Source organism: Trichosurus vulpecula, chromosome 4 (genome assembly GCF_011100635.1).
Source record: "Trichosurus vulpecula isolate mTriVul1 chromosome 4, mTriVul1.pri, whole genome shotgun sequence".
In the NCBI taxonomy this organism is placed as follows: Eukaryota; Metazoa; Chordata; class Mammalia; order Diprotodontia; family Phalangeridae; genus Trichosurus; species Trichosurus vulpecula.
The window spans coordinates 101405917-101426151 of NC_050576.1; the positions used below are offsets into that span (position 1 = coordinate 101405917).

Below are 20235 nucleotides of genomic sequence, written 5' to 3' on the forward strand. Positions count from 1 at the left end.
TCAGAACAGCACCAGGTGTGGATCTGAGGAAAGCACCAAACAGGATAAGCAAAAATGGGGGGTGAGGGGAAGTCTGAAGGGCTGGAAGTTCTGACCTCATGGTGGTGATTCACATACTCAGTTTTGGAATCCAGGGATTCCCATGATTGGGCTACTCTTCCCCCCAGGGAAGCTGCTCCATCTGAAAGGTTTGCCAGGAACAGGGCTTGGTTTGGAAGACCAGTTACTTGGGTTCTGCTTTCCCCTCTATCCCCAAGAGCTACGGGCAGATCCATTCTCCAGGTCTGTTTTCCTTTTCAGACCAATGGAGAATAATATGATCCCCTTCCCCCATATCTCCTTCTGTTTCTTAAAGGCTCCTGAGATCCTGAAGGTTGGGGATGGAGGGGGAGATAAAACATGATTTAATCATTATTTCCTTGGCTTACAGGCAGGACTGCAAAGTGATGGTAAGGATCAACACTTCTCTCCATGCATTGAGGGAATGATTTTTGGGAACACAATGGGGACCCCAGGGGACTTAGGCTCTGATGCTCAGGAGGGAATCTGTTTCTCCCCCTAGGATGTCAGAGGATTCATTCATTTTCCTTTGAAGCAGCAGCTGGGAGTGGAGGTGGTTGGGATGGTCTCAGTTTTTAGTTGGTTAGGATGGGAGACGTTTGTCCCCCAACATTAGGACATTCAGCAGTAAAATAAGTAATAGATGGGGATACTGGCCTACTTCTGGGGAAGAAATGAACACAGGGAGAGGAAGATGTTGGGAAGGCTATACCTTGACTATGGAACGTTGGGCCTTAGCTAAAACGTCAGGACGTCAGCTGAACAGTAAGTTTTCCAATGGAAGCGACTTCAGGATTTGGGCCAGGAGAAGTTGAGGAGTGTGGTGACTGTGTCTGTGTGAGTGTGGGGGATGGCCATATTGAATCTAGTGCACAGCAGAGGAGACAAGAGCGAGGACATGCTGGGCAGGGTTTTTTTCCTTCCACTCCAAGCTAAGACGTTCCACATGCCCTTACTTTGCCCTCCCAGGGGTTCCGAAGCTCTCCAGGATTTGGAGATAAGTCGGGGAAGGCATAGGAGGAGAGAAGACATTTCCTACCCAATCCTGATGACTTTAGGAAATGTCTTTGTTCCCTTTGGGTCTGTTACCTCCCCCCGAATCCAAAGCCCTGAGATGCATTGAGGAACGGGACTAACCCTCCCTGGATCACTGGCTTAGAAGGAGAAGAGAAGTTGAGGGTAGATAGGAAAGGAGGACAATGCCACAGGCTTGTAACAGGAAGGATTGAGAGAGAAAAAGGAGGGAGAGAGGGGGAAAAACGGGCCCCCAGCCCCCGGCCCCCATCGTCTCCTCGGCCTAACTGATCCAGTGCATCTAGCTGAGCATCTTGTGACGATCGAACACTGTCTTCCTCTGCTCTTGCACCTGCAGCTTCCATCGCTGCTGGGCACCCTCTACCCGCTCCAGGACTGTGTTAGCTCGGGGTCCTGTTAGGGGAGCAGCGGCTGCTGCCAGTGAACGGGCGTCCTGCAAGGAAAAAGAAACAGCAGAGTTGGAGCATCTCTCGAGCCTCAGGAGGCAGCAGCAACAGGAGCAGCTTCCAAGGCCCTGGTCTCCTGCATGTCCTTCTGGCCGAGCCAGATGGGCACAGCTGTTTCTGTGCCCTTCTACATGTTTCTCCAGCACTTTCTGGAGGTGATCTCCTAAAGCCCCCCAGCTCCTGCTTCTGGGTCCAGGCGCCTGCATGCGATATCATCCCATTAAAACAGTCCCTGGCTTTGTATGTTTTCCCTCCATTTATTTTCCTGTACATTAATGGAATTCCTTAGGAATCTATCTATTTCTGTGCTTGGAGATGAAGTAAGGCCACCACCTGTCATTAGGGTGGAAGAGAGCGACAATGAGAACAGCTGAGACATCTGACGGAATAAGTGGCTGTGGTCAGTGGGGTGGAATGGGACCCCAGAGTGGCCAAGGAGGGAAGGGTCTGGGTACTCTGGGGTACGGTCAGTCAAAGTGGTTACCTAGAGGGCTGGGAATGCTCAGATTGGGCAAGAGAAACCACAGAGGTAGGGAGGGCCTGACTCTGTTAGAGTCATGTGCTCAGGGGAGGCCCTCCAGCTCCATCTCTGGAGGATGTGAAGCCTGAGTTAAATGGTGTGTGATTTGGGCATAGGTGGAACCATGGTCAATGTTGGGGGAGAGAGCATTGATCTTCATTGGTAGATTCTTCCCTCCCCTAGCTTGGGCAGAGGGAGCAGAAGGGGGTGGGGATGCAATCTCATCGCAGTCTACGAGGCCCTCAAGGGCACTTTATTTACTTATTTATCTAGGGTCTCCAGCTCAGGATGAGTCCAGGAGACCAGAAAGATATTGACAAGCCACTCTTCTGGTCTCATCCTTACTGAGCCAGAGCTCAGGTTCATATAGAAGGGAGAAGTGCAGATAGTTCTGGGCTGGACCAGAGGTGGCATCCCTAGAGGGGCAAAACACAGACTAGGGAGAAGGGAGTTGTGTATTCAAATTCTAACTCTCTCATTTAACACCTCTGTGCTTTCTTTTCTCGGGTAGCGACCTTTAGGGATTTTGAAGGTACCTGGGATAGGCAGCATGAGTGAGGAATGGGAGGACAGTGAAAGTGACTAATGTGAATCACCATCCATCCAGATCTTCTAAGACTCAAAAACCAGGCTGTTTGAACTTGAGACTGGGAAAATCTGTATCTCTTCCCCCTTTTCAGAAATAATCCAACAGCATTCCTCCTGTCTGCCTCTGCCTTTGGGACAGGACCCGTTGTCCATGGTGTACCACAAATAACATTAGTGTTAGAGTCCAAATCCCAGCTCTCATTCACCAACTGGGCAAATTGCTTAACCACAATTTCCTCACCTGCAAAATTAGGGATAAGGGAAAAAAAAACTACTTGTACTACCTACCTCAAGGAGCTGTTGTTGGGAAAGCATTTTGCTAACTCTTAAAGCAATATTAAAATGTGAGCTATTGTCAGCAAGAGGCAACCTGATACAATGGATAGAAGCCTCAAAGGCCGAGAAGATCTGGGTTTGGGTCTCCACTCTGGCACATAATGCTGGTGGGACTCTGGGCTTACCTCTTAACCACTTAGTGCCCAGACTTGTCCAAAACTCTTAAGTCACAGAGAATGTGCTGACTTTTTTTGGTAGAAGGAGTTTCCTCCATGGGAGTTCTCTCTACCAAAGGAATCCCAGTGCCCCTATTATTAGCACAATAAAGACCTTTCCCCGGGTCCATAACAACAGGGGCTCCCAATGTAATTAGGAGCTATTTAACAAAATAAATAAAAGAACAATAGAGCCTAGGTAATGTAAATATATGCTTTTTCAAGTGGATAAGGCCCTTAGGTACTATTTAGTGCCCCCATTCTTTGTTTTTATTTGGGTTTGACACCATCGCTTCCCAAGTCTGGGACTATGCTATTGTCTTGGGAAAATGCTACCTTAAAAGTGAGAATTCCATTTGCCATGGGAAGATGGCTTTCAATTTCAGAGGTGTTGAAAGCCCAGACTCCCAGGTCTGCCCCTGTCCTTGCTGGCCACCTGCTGGCTATGCTTCTAGGCTCCATGCCTGTTTCACCAGATGAGAACTGGACCTGGGAGGGCACAGTTACAGGACCAGACTTCTCTTGGAGTCCAGGCAGGAGATGAGCAGCTTTGAGGCTGCTCTTTCAGTCTTTTCTCCATCTATATGGTATCCTCTATCCAGCCATCCCACCCTTGCCTGTAAAAATAGATGCCTGTGCATAAGAAGCAAGACATCAGAGCATTTCCTGGTTGGGAGGTTGACCTCTGGAAGACTTTATTGAGCAATTCCCTAATGAGTGTTCCTAGGACCCTGGATAGTCCTCCCCAGTTGTGGGAGGAAGAGATCCCCTGGAGGGTTCTTAGAGAACAGACCTGGATTCAAATCCTGACTTTGTTCCTTACTACTTGATTAACCTTGTATGAATCTCTCTTAACCTCTCTAGGTTTCATTTTCCTTATTTGTAAGAGGAGGAAATTGGCCTGGATGGTTTCAGTGTTCTTCCAGTTCCAAATCTGGGATCCTATTTGCCTGGGGGAATTCATATGGGGGAATAGGGCCTATCTCAGGCCCTGAATAAGTAAGGACTAGCAATAAACCCATTACCTTTTTTGTTATTCTTGACATTTCTAAAATTTTGCTTTGGATAAATCTGAGGACTCTACAAAACAAAACAAAACAGAACAGAACAGAACAAAACAAAACAAAACAAAATAAAACAAGATGTGTAAGGCAGCTTAGCCTATTAGAGCTTGGAATGTGGCATCAGGAGACCAGAGTTCAGACCTTGCCTCAGACACTAGCAGGGTGGTCCTGGGCACATCACAATCTCTCATAGCTAAATTTCTTTACCCATACAAAAAATGGGAATGATAATACTACCTGCCTCTTAGGATCATTATGAGGAAATCATTTTTCACACCTTCAAGGGTCATGTAAATGCATGTTACCATTACCACAACACCTGGCTACTCTAAGGCAGTTATAGAACTTGTCCCAGACAGGAGTGGGATTTTCTGCTGAATCTGCATGGGGTAGGGTGTAGGTCCAAGTCAGGGCAATCAGGATGGCGAAGAACCTCAAGATCATATTATCTGAGGATCAGCTGAAGGGTCTGGGGATGTTGAGCCTGGAGAAGAGAAGGCTTGGGAGGTGCAGTGGGGCAAGATGGGTGGATTCAAATATCTGAAGGGTGTCTGGCCTATGGAAGAGGGAACAGACTTTTTTACTACTTGCCTCTAAATGACTGAGATTTGGAGTGATGGGTGGCAGGTGTAGGGAGGCAAAGCTTCCTGACAATTATAGCAGTCCCACAAAATGGAAAAAGCTGCCTTGGGAAGTAGTTCTGGGTTCCCCTTAACAGAAGTCTCCAAGCAAAGGCTGGATCACTTGTCTAGGTCTAACGGGTGGCTTGAAAAAGCTCCTTCCGATTCTGAGTTTGTGGGATTCTGATTTGTGGAGTAAGAACACAGGGTGAGGCACCCCAGTTCCTTGACCACAGCTTGCCCTTTCTCCCCCTCAGGAAAGAAGTGATAGAACACACTATTCTGGGGAATCTCAGCTCAGATGAGAACCTGGGGTGCTCGCATCCCTTCTCCAGAAACTACAGTTGCACCTCCCTCCTTATCCCTGACCTTTCTTGAGGTTCATTCTCAACCCTCATGTCCCCCCACACACACTCCCCCCACCCCACTCCCGCCTCCTCTTCCCCTTCGATCTCGGAACTGCCTCCGTTGAAAGCAGCCTTCTTCTTTAATTACCACTTCCCTGCTTCTGAAGCTCCCGAGCCCATGCATTTCCTGAAGGACCCGAGCCTGATCTTTGGGGGGGATTAGAGCCGAGGGCCAGGCCCGCGCCCCCATGGGGATTTCCTCCCAGCCTCTTCCCGTCTCTCATCTCCTGCCACACACCTCTTAAGGGATTAACACACCTCTGGGAGCCCAGAGCCGCCCAGCACATGAAACTTTGCTTCTAAGGCCCTAAGCTGGCACAGCTTCTGTCATGCTCTGGCTGCCAAGATGGGGGAAAGGGAGGGAGGGAATGGGGTGGGGGGGAAAAGAAGTGGGTGGGGAAGAGAACGAGCAGGCAGGTGGTCACACAGGGAGGTGGGATAACTCCCTGCTATAGGGCTGGGTGGAAAGTTCATCACCCCCATTAAAAGCACCCTCCTCTCCACACACATGCCCACATACCACGCATCAAGGTACAAAGTGAGCTAGGTAGTGGCAGCCCTTTATAATATGTCTCTTTAAAGTATTTGGATAACCATATTTCAATAGAATTGGTTTCCTTTGTACTCCTATGTGTTTTGTGTTATGCATTTAAAAACATTCATTTGAGAAGGGGTCTTCACTAGTTTGCCAAGAGGATCCATGACACAGAAAAAAGATTCAAAATCCCCCTTTTAAGGGAATCTCTTTTTGGGTATGGGTTGGACTGGACAGCCTTTGAGGCTACTTCCAAATCAGAGATTCTGTAGTATGTCAAAGACACCTCTCTTTCTTCCCAGGGGAGAAATAGTAACTGGTCTCCATGTACCCTCAAAGCCCCTTTCTTCTGCACTCCCTAAAAACACATGTACCCCTGCGACCAGTACCAAGAGAACCATCAGTGGCTTCTGGGTCAAAGGACTTGGGTACAAATCACACCTCTGACCCCCTTCCTGCCTGCGTCATCTTAGACAAGTTATTCCCTGTCTCTGGATCTGTTTTCTCAAATGAAAAATCAAGGCACTGGACTAGAGGGTCCAAGCATCCCTTCCAGCTCTGAATCCACGATCTTAAATCTATGATCTCAACTTTGTAGTTCCCCTACGGCCCAGCACAGAGCTCTGAAGAAGAGATTCTTAACCGTTGATGAACTGAATCGACTAACAGTTAGGCAGAATTACGTCCCAAACACCATGGTCATTTCTTTTCTCTGGCTCTGTCTCCATGGGCTTTCTGCATGGTTGATGTAAAAATAAATCCAATGGGTATTGTTTGCATGGTTGGCTAGGTGAGTGGAGATATGTTCACCACATCTTGGGAAGGATGTGGATCACCTAACTGTCCAGGGAAGGGAGGCAGAATTGGGGGGGGGGGTGCTGGGGACCATGCCATATCACCCCATGATGTCATTAGTCCTCTTCAGAAATGAAGAACAAACAACAGCAACAAAGGTTAGCTGAAGGAACCAGTTTGCCATTAGCCTGAGAGAGGAGGGAGGGGGAGAACGGGACAGCAAGTATCTGAATGTCTGTCATATAGAAGGGGTATCGGACTGATTCTGCTCGGACAGAGAGGACAGAGCTAGAGGCAATGGGACAGTTGTGAAGAGACCATTAGGGAAAAAGACTTCTAGAGTGGAATGGGCAGCCTTTGTGGAGGCATTTTCCATCACAGGTGGTCTTCAAGGAAGGGTTGGGGGATCACTTGGTGACACGGAGAAGACACCTGCTCAGGTAGGGGTTGGAATAGATGGCCTCTAAGTTTCCTCTCAACACTATAATTCCACAGAAGGACTAATAACAGAGATTTCCAGTCACTATGTTGTAAACCTCCAGATGGATGGAGAGGTAATGGTGTGATGGAAAAAAAACACTGGATTTAGCGTCAGGGGTATTGTTGTTCAGCCATTTTTCAGCTGTGTCCAACTCTTTGAGACACCATTTGGGGTTTTCTTAGCAGAGATACTGGAGTGGTTCTCCATTTCCTTCTCTAGTTCATTTTACAGATGAGGAAACTGAGGCAAATGGGGTTAGGTGACTTGCCCAGTGTCACACTGTTAATAAGTATCTGAGGTTGGATTTGAATTCAGGTCTTCCTGACTCTTGGTGCTCTATCTACAGTGCTACCTAGCTCCTTAGAGCCAGAGGTCCTGGGTTCAAATTCTAGCTCAATCATTTATTGAGACCTTGGGCTAGGTTTTGGTTACCTCATCTGTAAGCTTGGGCTGGATAGCTCCTAAGATCCTATTAGCTCTAAGATTATGATTATCTGGACTGTGAAGATTAAATAATTTCCTCTTATTTATTCCAACAACATTTACTCACTTCCCAAGCATTAGTGAGGTAGCTAGCTAGTGCTGGGGATAGAATGCTAGGCTTGTAGCCAGGAAGACCCAAGTTCAAATCCAGCCTCACACACTAGTTGTGTGACCTTGGGCAAGACACTTAACTTCTCCCAGGCTCAATTTCCTGATCTGTAAAAGTGAGGGGGGTGGGGTTAGGCCTGATGACCTCTTAGTTCCCTTCCAGCTCTAATCCTGTGTTCTACGAGCCTATGGTCTACAAGGCCAGCTCATGTGCTATACCTGATCTCCCTTTGTTGATGAGAGAGTTCCAGGGTAGGAGAAAGGATTCTGCTTTGGCTGTCCCTTTAGCATTCAATTTCCTGGATCGGAGGGCTGAGCACCCTCTTGCATGTCTGTGTCTCCACAGTGGAGGATTGGAATCCACCGGGGAGCCAAGAGCAGCAGCATTAAGGGAACATGCTGAAATCCACCACATTACCACAGCGTCATTTGTTTTCCCTTTATGTAAAGTCTTAACAAACAGCTCCTAAGTGGGGGAAAAGCTGCTGCTGAGTGGTCCCGTGTTTCCACTGCTAATAATCTGATTAAAAGGTATTAAAGACACCACATCTGCTCTAAGGATGCATCAAATCAGAGCCTAATCCTTGCTCCCTCTCCAGAGAGAGAACAGTGGGGTAGGGGCAGGAAGAATCCCAATAACCTTATCTCCCTTCCTCTCCAGTCTAGGCCTAGCCCCAAACTGTCCCTGGAAAACTATGGGAGCTGGATGTAGCAACAGAAAGAGTGGTCTCCTTGACAGGGCTGGAGTGAGAGGGGCCAGCAATCCTGAGTTCAGGTGACAACAGACCACTCTAAAAGGGGCTGGGCTCTGGAGCCAGCCAATTACCTTCACCATATAAACATCTTTAACTTTCTTTCTTTCTTTTTTTTTTTAAAGTTTAAGAAGCAAAGATTAAGTGAGACTAATCTACTTCCCAGATCCCACCAAAGGTAAACATGGAACTCTCATGCAGTCAACCCCCTTGCTAGTTCCCTTGGACTTGGGAGTCATCATGACCATATTAAATTACACAGGACCAAGGATGGATTGTGGGGGACTCCACTGGTCACTTCTGTCCAAACTGAAAGCAATCTTAAGTGACTACCTTTTGGGTCTATTAATTCATGAATATATCTTTAGATAGGAAGATCCTTAATGCCAGCATTCATGTTCTATCCTTCTTTGGATCCACATACTGGTTATAAAATACACGATAATGACCAGTTATTGTTATATGTAAAAGTCATTTTTAGTCTTCACTCGGTCTTTTCTTTCTCCAGGTTGAATGATCCCCACCCTTTAATTTCTTTTCAATCACCATTATAACCAACCTCAAGCCCTTCTCTACATAATAATCTCTAGCTGGCACTTATGTTTAAGCTTTTGAAAATGCTTTAAATATGCTATCTCACTTTGTCATCACAACAACCCTGGGAGGAAGGTACTATTACAGGCCTCAATTTACCATTGAGACAAATGGAGGTTAAATGACTTGCTTAGGGTCACCTAACTAGTAAGGCAAATTTCAAACTCAGATTATCCTGAGCCAAAGTCCAGCACCCTATGGAGTGTACCACTTTGCTGCTACATCTCTCTCTTAGGGTCCCTATCGCACCTATCTATCCTATAGACTCTTGGAGTTGGAAAGAACCTAAGGGGCCATCATGTCCAACTTAGGCAAGTGTGGTGCCTAGACCTAAACCAAGTAACTGGGTCTGGTCTAAGCTGGACCAATAGTGATGGTGATGAAGACGTCGATGATGATAGCTGATATTTATAAAGTCCTTTAAGGTTTACAAAGCACTTTTCTATACTTGTTTGAGATAACACATGGTTTCTTGCTCATGGTTCCTTAGCTCATGAAGGACCAAGTCACGGGGACTAGGGAAGGGCTAGGTGTTTCTATGAATAGCTTATGTTCCTCTCCCTTCAAAGAAGGTTAAACCTGTGCATCTGAAGAAAAAAAAAAAACAACAAAAACCCTCTGTTTGTCATTTCTGTCCAAGCAAACACGCTCACTTCCTCCTTTCAAAGGGTGTCTGAGCTCTGGGATTAGCACTAAATGCTGCTGGAATCCCAGAAAAGGCAGCCCACAGCAATCAGGAGGCTGGGGTGGCTCTTGCCAGAGTTTTCAAAGGGAAAGGGACAGGCTTTCATCTCCCTCTGGGGACTGTGGGTCTGACACTGGTAAGGGCGCCCACCTGCCGCCTTTGCAGTCACTGTGGCCTGTGGGAGAACTTCTTGGCCAGAAGAATAGTGCCTAGAGAACCCATGGGTTACCCGGAACTCTTGACCCTAAAGATGTGACCCAGCCATCTGATCCCAAACCTGACCGTGTCTGGGTGATTCTCCTAGGCTGACTAGGTTCTGAAGCCAGCTTTGGATCCTCGGAGAGAAGTGATCTTGAGGTCAAGGCATCATTTTGAGGGATGTAGTAGAACCCTGACTTTCAAGGAATCCTGGATGTCCTGGGTTGGATTCTAACAGGTCATCTAGTGCTCAGTTGTCTGTGTTTTCCCAGGGAGAAACCTAAATCCAGGATTCCTCGAAAGTAATCAAAATGTCTTTGTTCTCTCCTTAAAGGACTCCATGAAGAGATGGACTCCTGAGCTCTCTTTAGTTTAGTGGACTGGGGGACCAATACCTGCCGTAGACATCATGGCATGGTACACTGGACAAGTAACTGTTGGTGTTTGTCAAGTTCTTGCTTGAAGGATAAGTCATCTCAGGGACAGACGAAGGGGATAGGAGTAAAAGGCAATGAAAGAAAAATAGCCGTTTAGGAATTATCAAGTAGAGGGACTGCACAGAAACCCAGGGGGTGTCAGGGAAGGGATGCCACTGGACCAGACTCCCAAGCCAGACCAGAGGATATCAGAGGATAAAGCCCTTGCAGGCACTGACACCCACTCCAAATACCCACTCCTGGCCTGCCAGTATTTTATTTCACAATGGCAAGGGAAAAGACAAGTATTTCTGGCAGAAGAGGAGTCTCCAAGGAGGTAGGTCTGAGTTACTCCCAGAGTCTGGACCAAAGGCCCCCTCACATCTGAATAGAGTTATAGAATAGAATCACAGAACATCAGAGGTCAAGGTGCAGTGAAAAATGCACTTGACTGGAGACAAAGAATCCGATTTCAAATTCTAGCTCTTGGTACTTAATATCTACATGACCTTGAGCAATTCATTTAATGTTCTTGGCTCCAATTTTCTCATCTTTAAGATAAGAAAGTCGAACTGCATGAGTTCTGAGGCCCTATCCAGCACTGAATCCACAGTATCCATCTAGTCTAGGGGTGGGTCTATGAACTTGGGTGGAAAAAAAAACCTTCATTTTCACTCACATCTAACTAAAAGTTAGCATTTACTTCAATAATTTAAAAACATTATTCTGAGAAGAGGCCTATAGACTGGCTACCCTAGACTACCAATGGGGCTCATAACACACCTCTACAAAGGAAATTTGCTTTGTTTTCAAAGTCCTTTACAACCCAGTCTGTCTTTCCATTAGATCCCTCTCTGTACTCTCCAGTTCAGCCAAACTGGCATATACCCTTCCTATTATATTACAAATGAGGAAACTGAGACCCAGAGAAGGAGCAGAGCTTGATTTGAACCTAGGTCTTCTGACCTCTAGAGCCAGCCTGAGGATCCAGTGGTTACATCTAGCAATAATTATAACAATAACAGCAATATTAATAATAACACGTATATAGTGCTTACTATGCGCCAGGCACTTTGCAATCATTATCACATTTGATCGACAATGACCTAAACCAGAGCGGGTCAAATAAAGCAGCCCGCAGCCCTCCTGAGCTCAGCCAAAACCAGACCCAGATTAAAATGTAATTGGGAAACATTTGGCAAAATAAATAAAAATACAATAAAACACAGATAACATTACAGTTTAACAAACTAAGTCAATACGTGACCTGCAGAGATTCTCACGTGCCAATTATTGGTTCCCATTTCTATTTGAGTTTGACATCACTGATCTAAGTCATGGTTCTTGATTTTTTGTGTGTGTCTGGTGAAGTCTATGAGCCTCTACTCAAAATAATGTTTTAAGTGCAATCCACAGAATTTACAATGCAATATACAGGATTACAAACGAAACCAATTAGATTTAATTGAAACTAACAAACTGCTTTTTTTTTAAACAAATTTTCAGTCTCTCCCGGTCCCCTGCAAGGGAAAACCTACCCAAATATACTCATGGGTGAAGAGGGAATAGACTCTAGAATTCGGGCTGAAATTAGACTGATCTTCAGAGTGAAGGGTGTGGCCAAAGTATTCCTAGGCCATCCATCCATCCATCTCTTAGGTGAACTAGACTTCCTCAGTTCTACTCTCCCCTCCCCTCCTGCTTCCTGTTGATTTGATTTTGACCGAGGGTGGAGCAGAGAGGATGAACATTTCCCTATTGGGGAGGTGAACGGCGGCTGGGGGGGGGGTCCTATGTTTTGGGAAGGGGGTGGCGCTGACAGTTGGGTGGTCTGATGTTCAAGGGAGGAAACTTCAGCTCCCTACCTGGTTATTAATGTGCAGTAATAGCAGCCCTGATAGGGGAGGGGCATAGCTAATAAACACACGGTGATTAGGGGTAATGTGGTAATTGCAGTCCTGGCTGGGGGTGTAATTGAGAGATGCTGCATGGTTATTATATAGCCTGACGCTGCTATTTCCCTGGAATGCATGGCTCTCAGGCATGGCCTTTGTTATGTCTCTAGCCACCATGGATACAAAGCCAGAGGGAAGGGTGTCAGACTCTGTGGCAAGGGCAGCCCCCCTTTCGCCCCTCGGAAGAGGTGCCTCTCTGACTTTTAGGGCGATGATCATAATAAGATCAAAGACTGAGAGTTGGAAGAGACCGTAGAGATAACCTAGTTAACCCTCCTTCATTTTAGAGATAAAGAACCGGAGCCCCAGAGGCCATGTGGGTGACTGGCCCAGGGTCACACAGGTTATCAGATATAGAATTTAAACCCAGGTCCTCTCACTCCAAATCTAGCACTTTAGCAATATCTGTCTTCAAACAGACAAAAGTCCGTTTCTCGCTCTAGAAGATAAAGCTAACACTAGTGAACAGAAGTTACAGGGAGAAAGACATCGAGTCAATATAAGAAACAACTTTCCAATGATTGGAGCTTCCTTCAAGTGGGACAGGCTGCCTGAGGCAGTGGTGTTTTCATTCCTGGAGATGATCAAACAAGATGACCAAAACTAGAGAGAGAGATTTTTATAGGGGGTAAGAAGTTGGACCTGGTCAGAGATTTGTTTTATTAGTTTATCAGGGTGGCTAGGTGGTGCCATAGTGCATAGAGCACCAGGCCTGGAGTCAGGAAGATCTGAATTTACTGAGTTCAAATCTGGCCTCAGGTACTTCCTAGCTGTGTGACCCTGGTCAAGTCACTTCACCCTGTTTGCCTCAGTTTCCTTATCTATAAAGTGAGCTGGAGAAGGAAACGGCAAATCTCTCCAGTATCTTTGCCAAGAAAAACCCAAATGGGGTCAGGAAGAGTTGACCGTGACTGAAACAAGTGAAGGAGAGCAATCTTGTCTGATGCTCTGTGATCCCTTATTCCTCTAGCCAGAAATGACTCCTCCTTCCCCTTGCCCTCCTGTGGGATTGAGTATGAATTACTCATTTGAACCTTGTTTGTGTATTTCTTTGCCCTGTGGCTACACATGCACTGGACTCATAGCTCCTTGTGAGTTTGTACAAAGAGAAGCAGCTGTCAAGAGTGCCCAGGGTGCCAGACTCAGAACCAGATCTGGGTTCCAATCCCGTCTCAGGCTCTGACAATGAAGTCACTTAATCTCTTCACGTGTTAGTTTTTGCATCAGCAAGGTGGGGAGCAATACTTTCATTTTCTCCCTTTTGAGGAAAGTACTTTGTAAACCTTAAAATGTTATAGAAATGTGTGCTATCATTATGGAAGCGCTTCATAGACTGGGAAGGACTATACAAATGTGACCTGTTAATTCAGAATAGAAGCTACTGAGCTAGGAGGGAAAGGGACCTTGCCACTCATCCACTCCGACCACCTCATTTTATTTTATTAAATTTCTTTTCAGTAGACAAAAATCTATTTCCTCTCCCTCCTACCTCCCCCCACTCCAGCTGAAGAAGAAAAACAAACCCCTGTGACAAATATGCATAGTCAAGCACAGCAAATCCCCAAATTGGCCAGGTCCCAAAGTAGGTTTCATTGTGCATCCTGAGCCCCTTACCTTTCTTATCAGGATGTGGGCAGCATTTTTCATCATCAGTCCTTTGGAATAGTGGTCACCCCACTTCATATATGAGGAAACTGGGGCCAGAGGCTAAGGGATATGCACACACAAGTGGCATTGGAACCCATGTCTTCCACTACAAGCTCCTCAAGGACCAGACCCGTGTCTTATATATTTCTGCATTCCTCATAGCCCCTACCTACCATAGTGTCCAGCAAAGAGTAGGTACCTAATGTGTTTGTTAAATGAGTAATTATTTATGTACATTACATATGTAAAATTATAATATATTACATAATATACATTATAATTAAATAAATTAAATCTGCCACTTCTTCAATTCCTCTTCCCCCAAATCCTTTTTTCCTTCTTCTGAATTCCTAGTAAACTGGACTTCTAGATTCTATTTTTATCAATACATTTCAGTATTTTGGTTAATCTACTTCCTTTCTTGCCTGGTAGGGGACAAATAAAAAAGAGAGGGAATCTCTTAAACGAAGTAGATTCAGACCCGTGCACTGCGGTGCCCTGGTGTGAGGTATCAGCAAAAATTCAAGGGAACCTCTTGGGACGACAAAGTGAAAAAATAAAAAAACCAAAAAACGAAGCTGTTGGACTGATTCCCAAGTCCTTGCGGAAACGCTTACGCACATGAACATCACTAGGTGTCTGGGGTGCAGGCATGAAAGAGGCATCAAAGTGAGTAGGAAGCACAGTCCAATGGCAAGAATGATGGGTTTGGAATTGGAGGGCCTGAGTGCAAGTTCTGGCTTTGCCATTTACTACCTGTGTGTGACGCTGGGCAAATCATTTAATTTAATCTCTTTTTGCCTCAGTATTTTCATCTGTAAAAAAAGGAGGTTGGCTTATATAGCACTTTAAAGTCTGTAGAATTCTTTGCATGTTATTCCACACCAACCCTGGGAGGTAGGTGCTACTACCATCTTCATTTACAGACGAGGAAATTGAGTCAAACAGAGCTTAAGTGGCTCCTGCCGGGTCACACAGCTAGGAAGTGTCTGAGGTAGGATTCGAGCTCAAGTCTTCCTGATGCCAAGTCCGGTTTTCTATCCACTGCACCACCAACTGCCTCCAGGTCCCTTTGAGCTCTAAATATATGATGCTGTAAGTAAAGGGCGTGGAGGGACTATCAGGTAGGAAACTGCCGCGTCACCCCCACTTAGGACAAGTTTAATGGAAGTACTCGGTTAAAATGGAAAATAATAATGCCTGTTACTGTTATTACGTTGTTTAGTCATTTCAGCCGCGTCTGACTCTTTGTGACCTGCCTGGTGTTTTTTTGGCAAAGATACCGGAATGTTTGCCATGTCCTTCTCCAAATCATCATCATAGCTAGCGTTTATGAAGGGTTTAAGGTTTGCAATGCGCTTTACCCGTCACCTCATTTGATCCTTATGACAACCCAATGAACTATCGGGGGTGGCCTTCTAGGTCCTCAAGTGCAGCCCTTTGATAGAATCCAAACTTCACAGAACAAAACCTCTTCATAAAAGGATTTGTTCTGTAAAACATGGACTCAGTCAGAAGGCCGCACCTGAGGACCTAGAAGGCCACGTGTGGTCTTGGGGCTGCAGGTTCCCCACCCCTAATCTAGATGCGAGAGAGATGTGACTCGTCCAAGGTCACACAGCTAATGAGAGTCTAAGGCAAGATCTGAACTCAGGTCTTCTTTCAAGTCTATCACTACCGCACTTAGCTGCCTAATGGCCTGAAGGGATGCAGTGCCCTGGGGGCACACAGTCGGAGGAGAGATCTGCAGTGACCCCTTCTGGTAGCCCACCGGCGCCAGGAGGAGTTTCCTCCCCCATCCCCGGCATCCCCCTCTCCCCGCCATCATTACCTCATTTTCCTCCTCATTGTGCAGTGGCTGAGTGTAGGCGTCTGGCTTTCTGATCAAAGGGTCTACCAGCATGAGGAAGGCCATGTACAGGAGGAGGGCACCCACCACAGACAGGTAGATGACGATGATCACCTGAGAAGAAGCGACACAGCTCAGTGAGGGAAGGACGGGGCTGACATCCCTCTGTTTGAGTCACCTGGAGATAGAGGCTAGAGAGGAGCCAGATCCTGCCCTCGGGGAACTCCCAGTCTAATAAAGGAGATCATCCCCCATCCCAGAAAAAAGATCACAAAGACTTGAAAATATAAATCAAGGCAAATTCCAGTGCAAACCATGTTCTGAGGGAGTGTGGAAAAAAACAGAAGTCATTGAAGATTTCCTAGAAGGAGAAGGCTCGAACAAGCATTTACTGTGTGCCGGGTACTTTATAAATGTTATCTCATTCAATCCTCGATAACCCTGTGAGGTAAACGCTGTTATGACCCCCTTTTTTACAGCTGAGTTAATGAGGCAGACAAAGATTACATGGTCACCTAGCTAGTAAATGTCTGAGGCTGGATTTGAACACAGGTCCTCCTGACTCCAGGCACAGCATTCTACCCATTGTGTTGTCTAGATACTGGGGCCAAAGTTATGGGACAGCATGACAGCATTTCTTACTGAGAGAAAGGAGAGCTCAAGTTACCACATAGGGGCTTGTGCAAAGGTTTTTCTGGTTGGAGTCGAGAGTCTGAAGTGGGATGTACTAAGTCATTAGGCCAGTTTAGGGAAGGCCTAGAAGCAGAAATTGAGGTTTAATTTAACGATGATGATAATGATGACAGTGGTGGTTGTGGTGGTCACAAGAACTGGCACTTGGATAGTGTTTCAAAGTTTGCTTTTACATATGTTAAATCGTTTGATTCTCCCAACAGCCCTGGGAAATGGGTGCTACTATTATCTTCATTTTACGGAGAGGGAAACTGAGGCTAGGAGAAATTAAATGACTTCCTTAGGGTCAGCTGGTGACAGCTAGAAAGTATCCAAGGCAGGTGTGAACTCAGGGCTTCCTGATTCCCAGGACCCTCTTCATTCCATTGTATCACTTAACTATCTCCTATTGTGGACATAAACAGCCATTATAAATGTACCAGCAAATTGATGTTTGGGGGATATTACTCTTTTTGTACACTGTATTTTGTATATTGTATTATTCTACTGCATGTAGACAGATCAGATGAGAGAGAAACCATGACTCTGGGATTCTGTCCTCAGAAGTAGCGGTGGCCGCAGGAGCCAGGATAACTGTTCACCATAGCCTTCTGCGGAGAGGGGGAATTGACTCAACAGAGGGTCAAGATCCAAAGGGAGCCAAACTCGAATCTTACGGGAGACAGCTAAAAGTTCAACTGCTTGCCCTAACCCTGGTTAACTGGGAGAAGCACAGAGAGCTGTGGGGTGTGGGTCTGAGCGCAGGACTCCTGGGAGGCATCCCTAGCTCTCCATCCCTGGTCAAAGGCATTCAGGATTTGGATTCTTTATTCTTGGGGCCTAAACATCCCCACCCCTTATACAAGGGGAAGTATTCCTGATTTCCTGGGTTGGTCACTTGTTACCAGCTTAACACCGGGCAAATTGCTTGGTCTCTCTGGGTCTCAGTTCCCTCACCTATAAAATGATAAGGTCAGACCAGATCATTACTATGGTTCCTTCTAGTTTTAAGTCTATGATCCCATCTCCTTACCTCTCAACCCCATCCTAAGTGGGGGACAAGAAAGAAGGAGGTCAGGTCTACAGTAGGCTTGGGGAGGAAAGGTCAGCTAGGACAGATCACTGGAGGGAAATCCATGGGATTAGGAGAATGTGTCTGATGAGGTCTTGGGGGCTGGGAAGTCCCTTTTCCCTCAAACAGAGTGAGGTGACATCTGGCACAGAGGGTATGGCCTCAGGCATCTGGTCCCCAGAGGGTGGGGCCCCCCTGGAGGGAGTTCAGAGAGGAAGACGGAACCTGCTTAAGGGAGGGGCTGACTCAGGAGGGAAGATGAAAGGAATTGAGTCTGCACAAGCTGACAGGGTGATGACTAAGGGGGTGTGTGTGTGTGTGTGTGTGTGTGTGTGTGTGTGTGTGTTGGGGGGTAAAAAATAGACATCTGTTGTTGCTGTTGGGGTTTTTTTTGAAAGGTGTGAACACAAGAAGTTAACACAGGAAAGGAGGTGCTCTCTGAGAGGTCAGGATAAAGACAACAAGAGGGAAGGTCCCATTAGTTAGCCTGAAAGAAGCTAATGGGACACCTAATTATTTACAAATCCACAGGGGTTACTGCTCTTTACTGTATAAAATCATAGAATTCCAGCTGAAAAGGCTTTCAGACATGATTTAATCCAACCTATCCCTGAACAAGGATCCCGCCAACAATATACCCCGAAGATGGCCCTGTACTTTACCGAAGATTTTACAGACAGGGAACTCCTTACTTCTTCGGGTAGTTCATTCTACTTGACAGTTCTAATTGCTGGTTTAGTCCTTCTTCAAATCGGGCTGAAATCTACCCCTCTGCAGATTGTGCCCATGGATCCTCGCCCTCCCTCCAAGGGTCCTCCTTGGGAATGGCAGCAGAAAAGGTTTATTTAGACAGTAATGAGAACTTGCTGGCTGAGGCAGATTATCTCTTGGCCTTTTATATAGTCTTTTATATGAAAAAGAGGAGAAGTAACTTGGAGAGAGAAGCTAGGTCAGATTCAGTTTCCCTTCTGATATCCATTGGCTGTGTGCCCCAGGGCAAGTCACTCGAGAAAGTCTCAAGCAGCTTCCCAAGACTCTACCCTGCAGAATAGGCACCCACTTACATTGGGATGCCAGATTTGGTACAATTTTTTTAAAGTATCCCTTGTAGTTAGATTAGATACAATCTTGACTAGAGAGGGGAATGGATAATAAGATCATTAGAGATGCCTCTTAGCCTAGAGATTCTTTTCTATTAAGTCATTTATATTGTGTATCTCCTTAATTCATGGACAGCTAAGTGGCACCGTGGATAGAGCTCTGGGTCTGGGGTCAGGAAGACCTGAGTTTCCTGAGTTCAAATCTAGCCTCAGACACTTCCTAGCTGTGTGACTCTGGGTGAGTCATGTTACTTTGTTTGCCTCAGTTTCCTCATCTGTAAAATGAGCTGGAAATGGAAATGGCAAACCACTCTAGTATCTTTGCCAAGAAAAACCCAAATGGGGTCACCAAGAGTGGAACACAACTGGAATGACTGAGCAACAATAGCTCCTTAATTCAGTCATTAAAAAACAAACAACCACCTAACTTTGGGGATGGAGATTTGGGGAAGTATCAGGCTAGAAGATGTTTCCTCCATTATGTTTTTATAAGCTTCTTGAGAGCTGTCATGATTTCACTTCAACCTTGGCCTTGCCAGTGGTTAGAATTGTGCCTGGAACATAGTAAGTACTTAATAAAGTTTTACTGATCACATGGCAAATGTGGAAATATGTTTTGCATGACTTCACATGTATAATGGGTATCAATTCTATTGCTTGCCTTCATGGGTGGAGGAAGGGCTGGAGAGAGGGAGAGGACTGGGAATTTGAAATTAAAAAAATGCTTGCTGATGGATTGATTGGAACTGAACAGAGTAAGGGATGGAACCCTAACCAATCCTCCTAGGGCCCTTGACACTATTGGAAAGAAACCAGAGTGAAGAGGACTGCTAAGAAGGCAAGAGAAGGCTGGGAGCACCCCTGTGGGAGAGAGGGCTAGCCAACAGGACCTGAATTGGTGGAGAGTTGGAGGATGGGGGGGAGGAAGGGATGGGAGGAGAAATGAGCCTGGAGGGGGAGGCAGGTATTCGGGACAGATACCTTGATGGTGGTGGTGCTCCTTTCCTCATATTTACATTCACACAGCAGGCAGTAAGCCTCCACATCATGGCCTGGCACAGGCATTGGTTCCACCACATGTAAACAATTACTGAAAGAAAGGGAAAGGAAAACAAATCAGGGGAAAGTAGACACTTACTAGTTGTATGACCCTGGGCAAATCACTTAACCCTGTTTGCCTCAGTTTCCTCATCTGTAAAATGAGTTGGAGAAGGAAATGGCAAGCTATCCCACTATCTCTGCCAAGAAAACTCCAAATGAAGAGTCAGACAAGACTGAAAAACTACTCAACAAGATTTCTCAATTACACTTAATCTGGTTGCTTCCTGAGGACTGTTGTGGCTGGATGGTGCCACATGTTTGGCACCTCTGTACTAGTGATCTCTAAGGTCCTTTTTAGACTATACATGTACAATCATACTAAACATATTTCCACATTAGTCATGTTGTGAAAGAAGAATCAGGACAAAAGGGAAAAACCAAGAGAAAGAAAAAACAAACAAAAACAGAGAGAGAGAGAGAGAGAGAGAGAGAGAGAGAGAGAAAACAGTATGCTTCAACCTGCATTCAGACTCTATAGTTCTTTCTCTGGATGTGAATAGCATTTTCCATCATGAGTCTTTTGGAATTGTCTTGGATCATTATATTGCTGAGAAGAGTTAA

The 20235-nt window shown here is 45.9% G+C and overlaps 1 protein-coding gene across 2 annotated transcripts in view; it reads right to left on the bottom strand.

The window, feature by feature from the left end:
• Nucleotides 1-617: 617 nt before the first annotated feature.
• Nucleotides 618-20235, bottom strand: part of TMEM9 (transmembrane protein 9) — a 28458-nt gene continuing 8840 nt past the window's right edge. The window contains exons 4-6 of one of the 2 annotated variants that reach the window (XM_036755994.1): nt 19555-19663; nt 15712-15843; nt 618-1528 (exon numbers count right to left, since the gene is read on the bottom strand). In XM_036755994.1, coding sequence (XP_036611889.1) covers nt 1376-1528; nt 15712-15843; nt 19555-19663 — 394 coding nt within the window. In that variant the 3' untranslated portion in view covers nt 618-1375. The remainder of the gene's footprint in view (nt 1529-15711; nt 15844-19554; nt 19664-20235) is intronic. The other variant, XM_036755993.1, reaches the window with a different exon arrangement.